Below are 14,959 nucleotides of genomic sequence, written 5' to 3'. Positions count from 1 at the left end.
GACGACTACTCCTCATGACGTCGTTGAGTTTTCATCGAAGTTTCTTTGCCCCCAGGTCGACATTTCGACTATCTGTTACCCTGCCAAACGAAGAAAAAGGTAGTAGAGTGCGATGGCTGCACGCCAAATGCCAAATCATGGATGCCTGCGGATGGAGGGTCTTCACAAATCACTAAGCGGCAGCAGCAGATTTGCTAAGAAGTCATTCTACAAGATAAAGAGGTTCAAATGGTTGAGACTCTCGTTCCTGCCGATAGTTCAAGGAAATTGGAGCAAGAGGCTACACTTAGGTAGACAACCATGTATTCTTGCATGCAGGTGCTATAGATTGCAGGACAACGCATCAACATTCACTAGCCCAGTTTAATATAGATCCGGCAAGAAATTATATAAACAATGTCTTCATCGGCTGCGTGAACCGAACAATGTACCGGATATCCACCAGTATTTTCCGGTAAATACTACTTAGACTCTATTTCGACAATAAATAGAATCTACACTCGATTAAGCTAGAGAGCTCTTCGAAGGCTGTGGAAAACTCGTAAGGAATTGCGAGGAGTTCAGAACTTTAATGGCCAACGCCGTCATCAAAGCAGAACTCGTCATCTCTTTTAGACTAACTATAGCGCTAGAATTGTACCGAGATTCAGAGAATGGTCAAATAACATTAGTAGAGGCAAGTCTTTCCCCTGACTCTTATAGGACATTCCTTTCATTAAGTTTAGATTTTTGGTACTGGCTCACATGTCCTAGCAAGTGGCTGCATCACTAGGAAGTGCTTTCTCACGTTGTCGACACTTCATTCCAATGTCAGCTAAGTGCAGATGTTGACTTTTATTACAAAGTTTCTCCTATTCCTGCCGGATATTTTCTTTTTCGTCATTAACAGTTAATTGTGCTAGGGCAGTTATTGAATTTCGCACCATTTACGTGGCTTTCATCAATGACAGCTGGATCTCGATCCCTAAGCTGGACGTGACCTAGCCTCCTAACTTTCCATACACTGAACGTGATCTCTTCAAAACAAACTCGGGGCCACGCTCTGGGCCATGACTTCTGACGGTGATGCCTCTCCAGCTCGGGCGAAAGCTTCATTCTTCTATCGTCATGTCCAGGACTAGCTTGCCACCAAATCCAGAATGATAGTCCTCCACCAACTGATTAAGCTTCGAGAAGGGGTAGGTTCGCGTCTTTGCTTTGACGTTGTTCTTGATACAGAACTCAAACATCTCTCTCATAGCTTTGTTCGAGCCGATTAAGCTGCCAACCACGCGAGTGCGACGAAAGACGATATCATCTGCTGAGACGTGGAAGCCCTCTGGCGGAAACGAGACCAACACCAAGAGACCGCCATTCTTGAGTAGCTGCATTCCATAATCAAATGACTTTTGACTCTCAGGCAAGATTATCACAGCGTCCAGGCCCATTTCTGACGGATGCTCCCTTCCATCTTCCTTGCCCATTTCCTGCTTGACCTCTTCCGGACTCTTGGATGAAGCGTCGATGATCGCGGCTCCCGTTTCCAAGCTCCTTGCAAGTGTAAGCGCCTGCGATACTACGTCGACGCCGGTCGTCTTCAGCCCCATTTTCGTCGCAAATTGCAGACCCAAGTGCCCAAGTCCTCCTCCACATCCCATGATTCCTATTCGCTGTCCAGGCTTGAGCTCGCATTTCATGAGAGCTGCAAAGATCGTGAGCCCCGCACACATCAGTGGCGCTGCTTCCACTGCTGTCATACCGGCTGGGATGATGGCTACTTGTCTCGAATCAACAATGGCGTATTCTCGGAATCCCCCAGGTTTACTACCTACGCCGAGGCCACCCCCAGCATTTGGGCAGTAAATAGAATACCCAGGCTCATCCGGCATAGGGCCCGAAGGATTCTGGCACTCGAGGCACCTCCCGCAAACATGGTTTCCACGACCTGGGACAGCCACGCGGTCGCCCACCTTCAAGCCATGCGCTGGTGGCTGGGTGGCGAGGCAGACAACAGTCCCAGCAAACTCGTGGCAGCCTATATGTGGCAGTGGAGGCGGACGCATTTTCCCCGAGGCGAGGACCGCATCTGTGTGGCAATATGAAGCCGCGTCTACTCTGATCAGAATATCGTTTGGATTCTCGATGGTTGGCACTGGAAGCTCGCGGACTTGATATGGCGTGTTGTATTGCTCTAGCACGTGGGCTCTCATCATTTTTGGCAGTTCATTGTTGGCCATCTTCTGAAGGTTTTGCTATCGATGGTGTTAGGTACAATTTTGCGCTACGAGCTTGAAGATTCCGCAGGGATTGCGTAAAGAAGGTAGGCAAGAGTAAAGAAGTGGAATGATAACTTACCTACCCCGCATTATCGTAGAAGAGTGCTGAGATTTTGTTCTAGCTTATCTAAGTCTAGACGTATAGTCGGGAGTGAAGGTGTAAAAAGTCGGCAGTTTTACTAAGTCCGCCGCCTAAGAAATGTTATCTTAGTTCTTAGACCCGTCGGCCTAATTACCTTAGATAGATAGGGTTCACTATTTTACTGCGTAAATTATCTTCGCGAGAAGAGTCTAAGCTCTATGTTAGACACAGCCTTAGAAGAGACCGATCACGAGTCTTATAGATACGACTCACCATACTCATTAGATATATAGAAGATTTCACAGAAGAATAAGACTAAGTTACATAATATTGTTAGAGCTGCCGCTAAGTCCTAACTAGGTTAGGTATTCTCAGTAATAAGCCTCTAAATAGTATGAACTAATCGTAGGTCACGCAAGGTATGAGAAGTGAATGTTCCTAAGAAGCGTATAGTTCATTAGCTAACATAAGTTACCTACGAAGGGAGTGTAAACTATCTAGGGGTAATAAGAGTATATATAATACTCATACTCTATGCGCTCTATGCGCTCTGTCGCAACAGAGCTAATAGAGCCAGCAGAGCCAGCAGAGCATATTACGTAACCTAGCCTTATTCTCCTATAGATTCCTCTATATATTTAATAAGCGTAGTGAGTCGTTCTCGTACGACTTATAACCGATCTTCCTTAAGGCTATATCTAACACTATCCTTCCTCCGGTTAAATTCTTATTCTAAGGATTTTTCTCGGTAGTAATATAAAAGCGAAACTACGCCTAACTTTAAGTTTAATAGATTTAAAGATATCTTCTTCTTCTTCTTCTTTTTATTTTTCTCGATCTCGTCGTAATCATTCTTTTGAGCGTCTTCGTTAGTTCCGCTACGTACTCTTCACTAGTTATCGCCCTATAGCTCTTTATTCGAACTATAATCGCTCCGGTTCCATCTATATAATGAAGCACGAAGTCTCTCGCTATTCCGAGTGTTTAAAAAAGAATATAAAGTGTGATGGTCAGTACTTAGAAGAGAAGTACTAAAGTATCGAGCGAAAGAAGTCGAAGTTACGGGATAAAGTGCGTAAAGCCTAGGCTCGTATGGCCCAGCGCGCTTAGTGATATACGAAGAAGATAGCTCATCTTACTTAGTAATAATCGTTGGAGCTATTGTAGAAGTAGTTCCGGCTGTCCCTAGTGAAACATTAGCTAGATAAGTTAATATAGACTTAGAGTAATATAATCGTTCGGGGCTATTTAGTACTTAATCATTTAGACGAGAAAGAAGACTTTACGCCGAATGAACTTAAGTCGTTACTAGCTCACGGCGAGTTTACCTTTAACGACGGATAGCTAAACGCTTTACCGGCGTTGAGAACTGTGGAATATCGCCCTCTAAAGGTTTATATTAAACCTTTAGTCACGTAATTAAATACGAAGTTTAAGTTCGTATTTAGATCTAGAGTCTATGAAATCACGTAACTAGTGCGATATTAATTCCGCACTCTATTAAATAATTAGTCGTACTTACTAATGTTGATTTAAAATTAATATTTTAAGGGTCTTAACTGTGAACACTTATTGTCTATATAAAGATCTTTACTCTCCCTAGATAAATAGTTATCTTTAAGTTCTTTAATAGTTACTTATCTACCTATAAAGTTTACGATCTATATAAGTCTTACTATCTATATATTAAATAGTTCTCTAAGTTCTTCGAATAAATTATAAGCCCGGGTTAACGATAATCCGGTGCTACTATAAGATATTATCGACTATTACTTTATCGACTACTATCTTATCGACTACTATCTTATTAACTTAACTTATTACGAACTAGTCTCGATACTAGTAAACGATAATTTAGTAAATAGACTTATATACTAAGCCTATTAAGTCGATCGAACTTCCGGTTACTAGGTTATCGTTATTAATCTAGCTATTCTAAGGCTAATAGTTATTTATACTATTATAAGATCTTCGGTTCTACTATCTATATATAGAGAAAGATATTCTCTATATATATAACTTAGTATAATGGCGAGCGATTTAAATCTATTTAGAGTTCCTCGACTTAAAGAATCTATAAACTAGGAATTCTAGACTTTACGAATGAAAGCCTATATAATCGATAAAGACTACGAATCGGCCTTATATTTTATTATCTCTTACGACGAAGAAAAAGATACTAAGAAGAACTATTAAATCTATTTATTAGAACGAGAGAATAAGTCTATTAAGATTAGTGCTCTAATACGACTAGCACTTAATAATAGTTCTCTTATATAAGTTAAGGAGATAAATAACGTTATCGATATATAGAATAGACTTAAAAGTCTTTATAAACTTAAAGGCTTTAGTTCTAAGATCCTTATATATAAGGAACTATTTAGTACTAGTCTAACGACTTTAGAAGATTCTATCGAAGTCTATTTAACGAGAATTAAGCGATTATTCGACGAATTAGTGGCTAGAAAGCTCGCTATATTAAATAAGATTATTATAATCTATACGCTAAATAATTTAATAACTAATTACGAAAATATCGTCGCGATAATTACTTAAAGTCTTAGATCTAGCGAAAAAGAGATTAATTTATTCTCTATATTTAGCTATTTACTAAACGAAACGAGACGTTTAAAGTCGATCTACTTTACGGAAATAGCTATAAATACTAATACTAAGACTATATCTAAGTCTAAGTATTCCTATTACTATAAAAACGGTTATAAAATCGAAAAATACTAAGTAAAAAATCTTAGTCTAAGGTCTCCTAGGGTTACTAACTCTAAAGATCTTAAAAAGACTAAAAAAAGCGAATTTACTCTTTTAGTAAAAGAAGAAGAAGATTAACTAGCTAAAGAACTAGTTAAGAGTTAACTAGTCGAATAAATAAAATTCGCTTTATTTATAATAGACGATTTATATAGCTAAAATATTTAGATATTAGATAGTGAGGCTAGTAGATATATATACTTTATTAAAGCGCTATTTAGCGACCTAAGACTCTATAAAACGATCTTAAACTAAGATAATATTTTTAATATTTTAGTAGAATGACTAGAGAACGTTTAAGTATATTTCAGGTTAACTAGTCGAACTATAATTATCTAAGATTATTTATATATATTATAAATAAGCTTAAATTTATTAAGTTTAAATATACTAGCTAAAAAGAAAGCATCTATATCGATAGAAAATAATATAATTAATCTATTAATAAAAGATAAGACGATAGCTAAAGATTATTATAGATATAATCTTATAACTATCGATATTTATCTTACTACTAAATATATTTATTTCGCGGTAAATAAGAATATTTAGTATTAACGAATAGATTATATAGATAGTATAGTCTTAAAGATACTATTTAAGAAAACCCTAGATTATAATTTATCTATAAAATTATCTATATTAAAATATAAAATATATATTTAATTAAAGACTATAGTAAAAATTAGTCGAATATCGATATTTAAGACTTAAGAAACTCTCGAAAAGATTTACTTTAATATATATAGATCTATAACGCTAGAGATCTTCCTTAAATAGCGCTATATCGTCTCGTTTATAGACGATAAGATAAGATACGTAATTATTCGCTTATTATTTAGTAGAGATTAAGTCTTTAATGAGTTTAAAGATTATCTATCGAAAGAAGAGAACTAATTAAATACTAAACTAAAGCGTTTATATTTCGATAACGCTAGAGAATATAAAAGCGAATAGTTCCTAGCGCTATTTAAAGAAAAAGGCGTTATAGTAATTTATTCAGTCTCTTATACGTTTAAATAAAACGATATAAGCGAAATATTTAATTATATACTTATAAATAAGATACGAGCGATACTTATATTCTTAGAATTATCTAAAGAACTATAGAGAAAAGCGACTATAGTCGTTATTTATATTTATAATAGAATCTTATATTCTAGTCTAAAAGACTTTATAACGCCTTACGAAGCTAAATATAATCGATAATTTAATATTTTAAATATAAGAATCTAGAGATTTATAGCTTATAAAAGAGAACTAAAGAAATCTCTTAAAAAGCTAGATTTTAGAGTAAACTCTTATATTTTAGTTAGTTACGAATTAAATTAATATAAGCTTACTAAGTTTAGCGCTAAATATAGAATTACTATAGCGCGAGATATTAATATACTAAAAGAAGTCTTTATAAAAAATCTTTTAGAATATTTATTTAATAAATTAGCTAAGATATAGATATAGATCGACACTATAATAAATAAGTAATTAGTTAACTACTTAGAAAATTAACTAATTAAATTAATAAACGATTAACTAATTAAATAAATAGATAATTAACTAGTAAACGATTAATTAATTAAAAATAATAACTCTATAAGAGATCTAAGATCTATAGAGAATCGATTATTTATTAAATAAATAAAATATTATATAAATAATAAGTTTACGTTATTAGCTATCGATCTTATTTATCTCGAGGCTATATATTTTAGCGACGCGCTAAAATAGAAAATAGTTTATTAATTTAAGATAAATAGTCTTAAAAAACGTAAAATCTAGATATTAGTTTCTAAAACTATAGATTTAAAGATTTTAAATAGAAAATAAGTTCTTAAAATAAAGAATCTTAATTAAAATTCTATTTATAAGACTAAATAAGTAGTTAAAGATTTTTAATAATAATATAGTATCGATTATAATGAAACCTTTATAAATATAGTTAATTCTATAACTTAGAGATTATTTTAAGCTATAGTCGTCTATCTAAATCTTAAAATATAATAATAAAATATTAAGAACGTTTTTATTAATGTTTATTTATAAAAAAAGATCTATATATAGTAATTATTAAGTTAAAAAGATTTAAAATACTTTAATTAAATATATTTATTATTAAAAGCTCTATATAAATATAAATAATTAAATAAAGAATAGAAAATCTATTTAAAAAGTCTCTTATAAAATTTAAATCTATTCTTACTAAAGATAGATTAATTTATTTACTTAAATATTAACTAAATAGTTATTTTAATAATTTATATCGACGATATTATTATTATATCTTTAGAAAAAGTAAAGATTAACTTCTTATTTAAAAATTTATTTAGATTTATAGAAATAAGAAATCTAAAAGATATAAATAAATTTTTAAATATTAAAATAATTAAAAATCGCGAGAATAAAATCTTATCTTTAAGCTAAGATTAATATATTAAAAAAATACTTAATAAATAACTAAAAAATAAGAGATTTATAAAACTTATTAATTCTATTTTAATAAATTTAAAATTTAAGTTTATAAAAGAAAATATAAAATTTAAAGATATAAAGAAGTTTTAACGATAAATAAAAGCTCTTATATATTTTACTACGAAGACTAAACTAAATTTAACTTATTTAGTAAACTATTTAATTAAATATATATTTAATTTTAATTTTTATTCAAAGAACTTAGAGAACTATCTAATGTATAGATAGTAAGGCTCATATAGATCGTAAACCTTATAGATAGATAAGTGACTATTAAAGAACTTAAAGATAACTATCTACCTAGAGAGGGTAAAGATCTTTATATAGACAATAAGTATTCACAGTTAAGACCCTTAAAATATTGATTTCAAATCAACATTAGTAAGTACGACTAATCATTTAATAGAGTGCGGAATTAATATCGCACTAGTCACGTAATTTCATAGACCCTAGGTCTAAATACGAACTTAAACTTCGTATTTAATTACGTAACTAAAGGTTTAATATAAATCTTTAGAGGGCGATATTCCACAATTTTAAATATTTTAAAGTATTTAAAAGAATTTAAAAATATTTATTTAAAACGAAAAATCTAAATTTATTTTATTAATTTATATTTATTAATATTAAATACTATATAAATTTAGATTAAAAAGATAATATAGATATTAAAAAATTTACTATTAATTATTTATTTATCTTCCGTAATATTTCTTTATTTTAAAATTTAAAATTATAGTGTATAGTAACGCTAAGTTTTTACGAAGTCGAATATATAATTTTAAAAGAGATTATAAAAGAATAATAGTATATTAAGATTATTTAAAGGACTTAGAGAACTATTTAATATATAGATAGTAAGACTTATATAGATTGTAAATCTTATAGATAGTTAAGTAACTATTAAAGAACTTAAAGATAACTATCTATTTAGAGAGAGTAAAGATCTTTATATAGATAATAAGTATTCATAGTTAAGACTCTTAAAATATTAATTTTAAATTAATATTAGTAAGTACGACTAATTATTTAATAAAGTGCGAAATTAATATTGTATTAGTTACGTAATTTTATAGATTTTAGATCTAAATACGAATTTAAACTTTATATTTAATTACGTAACTAAAGATTTATATTAAATCTTTAGAGGGCGATATTCTATATATCTTCTTAAGCTAAATATAGCTATTTTTAGCTATATTTTAGCTTATATTTAAAATATCGTTATTTCGATTAATTTTTATAGATTTATTAAATAGTCTATAGATATCTAGGGCTCTTTACTAGTCTAGGTTTCGTAAGTCTATTTCTTTAATAAAGGCGATTCATTTTTTAGTTATTATAGACTTAGTTAAATCATCGGCTAGTTAACCCTTTATAGATATCTATATAAGCTTAGTTAGCTTATTTTAAATACTTTCGCGTATATAGTGATATTATATATTAATATACTTAATCTTAACGTAATATACGAAGTTTTTCGTTAGTTCTATAGCTAAGTTTAAGTTAGTATATATATTTAGATATTCTATAACGAGATTAGATTATAATAGTTCTTTTATCTCGCTTAGTAGTGTCTTAATATACTATTATTCTTTTATAGCCTCTTTTAGAACTATATATTCGGCTTTATAAGAACTTAGCGCTACTATATACTATAATTTTAAATTTTAGAATAGAGAAGTACCGCGGAAGATAAATAGATAACTAATAATAGACCTTCTAATATCTATATTATCTTTCTAATCTAAATCTATATAGTATTCAATACTAGTAGATATAGATTAATAGAATAGATCTAGATCTTTTATTTTAGATAGATATTTCTAGATTCTTTTAAGTACTTTAAAGTATCTAGAACTAAAATTAAATATATATCTAGCTAAATAGCCTATTAAGTAGACTAGGTCTAGTTTAGTCTTCGTAGTAAGATATATAAGAGCTTCTATTTACTATTAGAACTTCTTTATATCTTTAGGTTTTACGTCTTCTTCTATAGACTTAAATTTTAAGTTTATTAGAATAGGACTAGCGAGTTTTATAGGTCTTTTATCTTTTAGCTATTTATTAAGTATTTTTTTAATATATTAGTCTTAGCTTAAAGATAAGATCTTATTCTCGCGATTTCTAGTTATTTTAATATTTAGAAATTCATCTATATCTTCTAAATTCCTTATTTCTATAGATCTAAATAGATCTTTAAATAAGAAGTTAATCTTTACTTTTTCTAAAGATATAATAATAATATCGTTGATATAGATTATTAAGATAATCGTTTAGTCGATATTTAAGTAGATAAATTAATCTATCTTTAGTGAAAATAGATCTAGATCTCGTAAGAGATCTTTTAAATAGATTTTCTATTCTCTATTTAATTATTTAAGCCTATATAGAGCTTTTAATAATAGATATACTTTATTAAAGTGTTTTAGATCTTTCTAATCTAATAGTTACTATATATAGATCTTTTCTTATAAATGAACGTTAATAAAGGCGTTCTTAACGTTCTATTATTATATTTCGAGATCTAGATAGGCGGCTATAGCTAGAAGTAGTCTCTAAGCTATAGAATTAACTATATTTATAAAGGTTTCGTTATAATCGATGCTATATCGTTGTTAAAAATCTTTAGCTACTTATCTAGCCTTATAGATAGAATTTCGATTAGAATTCTTTATTTTAAGGATCTATTTTCTATCTAAAACCTTTAGATCTATAGTCCTAGAGACTAGTATTTAGATTTTGCGTTTTTTAAGGCTATTTATCTTAGATTAATAAGTTATTTTCTATTTTAGCGCGTCGCTAAAACGTATAGTCTCGAGATAAGTAGAATCGATAGCTAATAACGTAAACTCGTTATTTATATAATATTCTATTTATTTAATAAATAATCGATTCTCTATAGATCTTAGATTCCTTATAGAGTTATTATTTTCGACTAGTTAATCGTTTACTAGTTAATTATCTATTTATTTAACTAGTTAATCGTTTACTAATTTAACTAGTTAATTTTTTAAGTAGTTAACTAGTTACTTATTTATTATAGTATCGATCTATATCTATATTTTAGCTAGTTTACTAAATAGACGTTTTAAGAGATCTTTTATAAAGACTTCTTTTAATATATTAATATCTCGCGCTATAGTAATCGTATATTTAGCGCTAGACTTAATAAGTCTATATTAATTTAATTCGTAACCGACTAAAATATAAGATTTTATTATAATTATAGATAGCGACTATAATCGCTTTCTCCCATAGTTCTTTAGATAGTCCTAAGGATATAAGCATCGCTCGTACCTTATTTATAAGTATACGATTAAATATTTTACTTATACCGTTTTATTTAGGCGTATAAGAGGCTAAATATATTACTATAACGCCTTTTTCTTTAAATAGCGCTAGGAACTATTCGCTTTTATATTCTTTAGCGTTATCGGAATGTAAACGCTTTAGTTTAGCGTTTAATTAGTTCTCTTCTTCCGATAGATAGTCTTTAAACTCATTAAAGACTTAATCTCTACTAGATAATAAGTAAATAGTTACGTATCTTATCTTATCGTCTATAAACGAGACGATATAGCGCTATTTAAGGAAGGTCTCTAGCGTTATAGATTTATATATATTAGAGTGAATCTTTTCGAGAATTTCTTAAGCTCTAAGTATCGATATTTAGCTAATTTTTATTATAGTCTTTAATTAAATATATATTTCGTATTCTAATATAAACGATTTTATAGATAAATCGTAATCTAAAGTTTTCTTAGATAGTATCTTTAAGACTATACTATTTATATAACTTATTCGTTAATACTAAATATTCTAATCTACCGCGAAATAGACGTATTTAGTAGTAGGATAGATATCGATAGTTATAAGATTATATCTATAATAATCTTTAGCTATCGTCTTATCTTTTATCGATAGATTAATTAAGTTATTTTTTATCGATATAGATACTCTCTTTTTAGCTAGTACGTCTAGGCTTAATAGATTTAAACTTATTTATAGTATATATAGATAATCTTAGATAGTTATAGTTCGACTAGTTAATCTAAAATATACTTAAACGTTCTCTAGTTATTTATCGATAAATTTTCCCGCGCGACTCTAAGAGCCCTAGGCTATCTTAGACTATTAAGATAAGTCTACGTCTTACGTAGTCTATAAGATCTCTAGGCTCGCTAAGCTACTCTAAGAGAGCTTATAGACTACTCTAAGAGAGCTTATAGACTACTCTAAGAGAGCTCTAGACTAATATAATAATTTATAACTTTACGAATATATAATTATACTAGTCGTTTAAACTAGTAGTAACTAAGATTACTATATTATACTAAAATTAAAGTAAATATATATAAAATATAAGATTTCGAACTAAATCTTAAATTATTAGCTTAATAATATTAGTATTCACTAAGATAAAGACTTAGCGAGTTATTCGCTTTTAGTATAAATCTTATTTCTAAAATAGAAAAGATCTTTTTAAATTTAATAATATTATATAATAAGTATATTATAAAAGTTACTAAAAATAGATAATCTATAATAGCTTATAGCCTAGATATAAGAGCTATAAGCGACTATAGACTCTCTAGACTTCCTAAGTATATAAGAATATTATAAGTCGCGGAAAAAATTACTAATATTTTATTAAGATATTAAAAATATTACCTTAGTTTAAGATCGTTTTATAAAGTCTTAGATCGTTAAATAGCGCCCTAATAAAGTATATATATTTACTAATCTCACTATTTAGTATCTAAGTATTCTAGCTATATAAATTGTCTATTATAGATAGAGTAAATTCTATTTATTCGACTAGTTAACTCTTAATTAGTTCTTTAGCTAGTTAATTTTCTTCTTCTTTTACTAGAAGAGTAGATTCGCTTTTTTTAGTCTTTTTAAGATCTTTAGAATTAGTAACTCTAGAAGACCTTAGACTAAGATTTTTTAACTAATACTTTTCGATTTTATAGCCGTTTTTATAATAATAAGAATACTTAGACTTAGATATAGCCTTAGTATTAATATTTATAGCTATTTCCGTAAAGTAGATCGACTTTAGACGCCTTGTTTCGTTTAGTAGATAGCTAAATATAGAGAATAAATCGATCTCTTTTTCGCTAGATTTAAGACTTTAAGTAATTATCGCGACGGTGTTTTCGTATTTAGTTATTAAGTTATTTAGCGTATAGACTATAATAATTTTATTTAATATAGTGAGCTTTCTAGTCATTAGTTCGTCGGATAATCGCTTAATTCTCGTTAAATACACTTCGATAGAATCTTCTAAAGTCGTTAGACTAGTACTAAATAGTTCCTTATATATAAGAATCTTAGAACTAAAGCCTTTAGATTTATAAAGGTTTTTAAGTTTATTCTATATATCGATAGCGTTATTTATTTCTTTAACTTATATAAGAGAACTATTATTGAGTATTAGTCGTATTAAAGTACTAGTCTTAATAGATTTATTCTCTTATTCTAATAAATAGATTTAATAGTTCTTCTTAGTATTTTTCTCTTCGTCGTAAGAGATAATAAAATATAAGATTAATTCGTAGTCTTTATCGATTATATAGACTTTTATTCGTAAAGCTTAGAATTCTTAGTTTATAGATTCTCTAAGTTAAGAAACTTTAAATAAATTTAAGTTACTCGTTATTATACTAAGTTATATATATAAAGAATATCTTTCTCTATATATATAGATAGTAGAGATAAAGGTTTTATAATAATATAAATAACTATTAGTCTTAAGATAACTAAATTAATAACGATAATCTAGTAATCGAAAGTTTAATTAACTTAATAAACTTAGTATATAAGTTTATTTACTAAATTATCGTTTACTAGTATTAAGACTAATTTATAATAAGTTAAGTCGATAAGATAGTAATCGATAAGGTAGTAGTTAATAATATTATATAGTAGTATCGAATTATCGTTAATTTAAGCTTATAATTTATTCGAAGAACTTAGAGAACTATCTAATATATAAATAGTAAGACTTATATAGATTATAAATCTTATAAATAAATAAGTAACTATTAAAGAATTTAAAGATAACTATTTATTTAGAGAGAGTAAAAATCTTTATATAGATAATAAATATTTATAGTTAAGACTCTTAAAATATTAATTTTAAATTAATATTAATAAGTACGACTAATTATTTAATAAAGTACGAAATTAATATTATATTAGTTACGTAATTTTATAGACTTTAGATCTAAATACGAACTTAAACTTCGTATTTAATTACGTAACTAAAGATTTATATTAAATCTTTAAAGAGCGATATTTTATAATATTTAAATAAATTAATAAAGAAAAGAATATAAAATAATTTATATTATTAATAATATATTATTTATTATAATTTAAATAAAGTATTATAAATTTTTTAATTTTTTAATATTATTTATTTAATTTTTTAATATTATTTATTTAATTTTTTAATATTATTTATTTAATTTTTAAATATTTTATTAATTTTATTTTATTTTTTAATATTATCGCTATATTAAATATTTATAATTTTAATTATTATTTTTTTAAATAATATTTATAAAATATCGCTCTTTAAAAATTTATATTAAATCTTTAATTATATAATTAAATATAAAATTTATATTTATATTTAGATTTAAAATTTATAAAATTATATAATTAATATAATATTAATTTAAAATTAATATTTTAAAAATCTTAACTATAAATATTTATTATTTATATAAAGATCTTTACTCTCTTTAAATAAATAGTTATCTTTAAATTTTTTAATAATTATTTATTTATTTATAAAATTTATAATTTATATAAGTTTTATTATTTATATATTAAATAATTCTTTAAATTCTTTAAATAATATTAACAATATTATTATTAATATTAATTAAAAATATATTCTTAATTTTTAATTTATTAAATAAATTTCTATAGATTATTATATATATATTAAATTTTAAAATAATTTATTATATTATAATAAATAATATATTATTAATATTATAAATTATTTTATATATTTCTTTATTAATTTATTTAAATTTAATATATAATTAAATAACTTTTTCTTTTTAATATCGCTTTATTTACTTAATATAATATAATATAATTATTTTATTTTAAAAATAAAATTTATATTAAAAGTAAATAATTTACTAAGTCTTTATTTTAATAAATATTAACGCTATTAAATTAATAATTTAAGATTTAGTTTAAAATCTTATATTTTATATATATTTATTTTAATTTTAATATAATATAGTAATCTTAATTAATATTAATTTAAATAATTAATATAATTATATATTTATAAAGTTATAAATTATTATATTAATTTAGAGCTCTCTTAAAGTAATTTATAAGCTTTCTTAAA

The 14,959-nt window shown here is 26.9% G+C and overlaps 1 protein-coding gene across 1 annotated transcript; it reads right to left on the bottom strand.

The window, feature by feature from the left end:
- Positions 1 to 1,091: 1,091 nt before the first annotated feature.
- On the bottom strand, positions 1,092 to 2,216 carry A1O5_13407 (uncharacterized protein; the record flags this gene model as incomplete). Its single annotated transcript, XM_007753973.1, has 1 exon — positions 1,092 to 2,216. The coding sequence occupies one exon, from the start codon at positions 2,214 to 2,216 to the stop codon at positions 1,092 to 1,094; it is 1,125 nt and encodes a 374-aa protein (XP_007752163.1).
- Between the last annotated feature and the right edge of the window lie 12,743 nt (positions 2,217 to 14,959).

Source organism: Cladophialophora psammophila, assembly GCF_000585535.1.
Source record: "Cladophialophora psammophila CBS 110553 chromosome Unknown aczJe-supercont1.54, whole genome shotgun sequence".
In the NCBI taxonomy this organism is placed as follows: domain Eukaryota; kingdom Fungi; phylum Ascomycota; class Eurotiomycetes; order Chaetothyriales; family Herpotrichiellaceae; genus Cladophialophora; species Cladophialophora psammophila.
The sequence above is the reverse complement of the archived record's forward strand: the minus strand, read 5'-3'. Positions and strand labels throughout refer to the sequence as shown.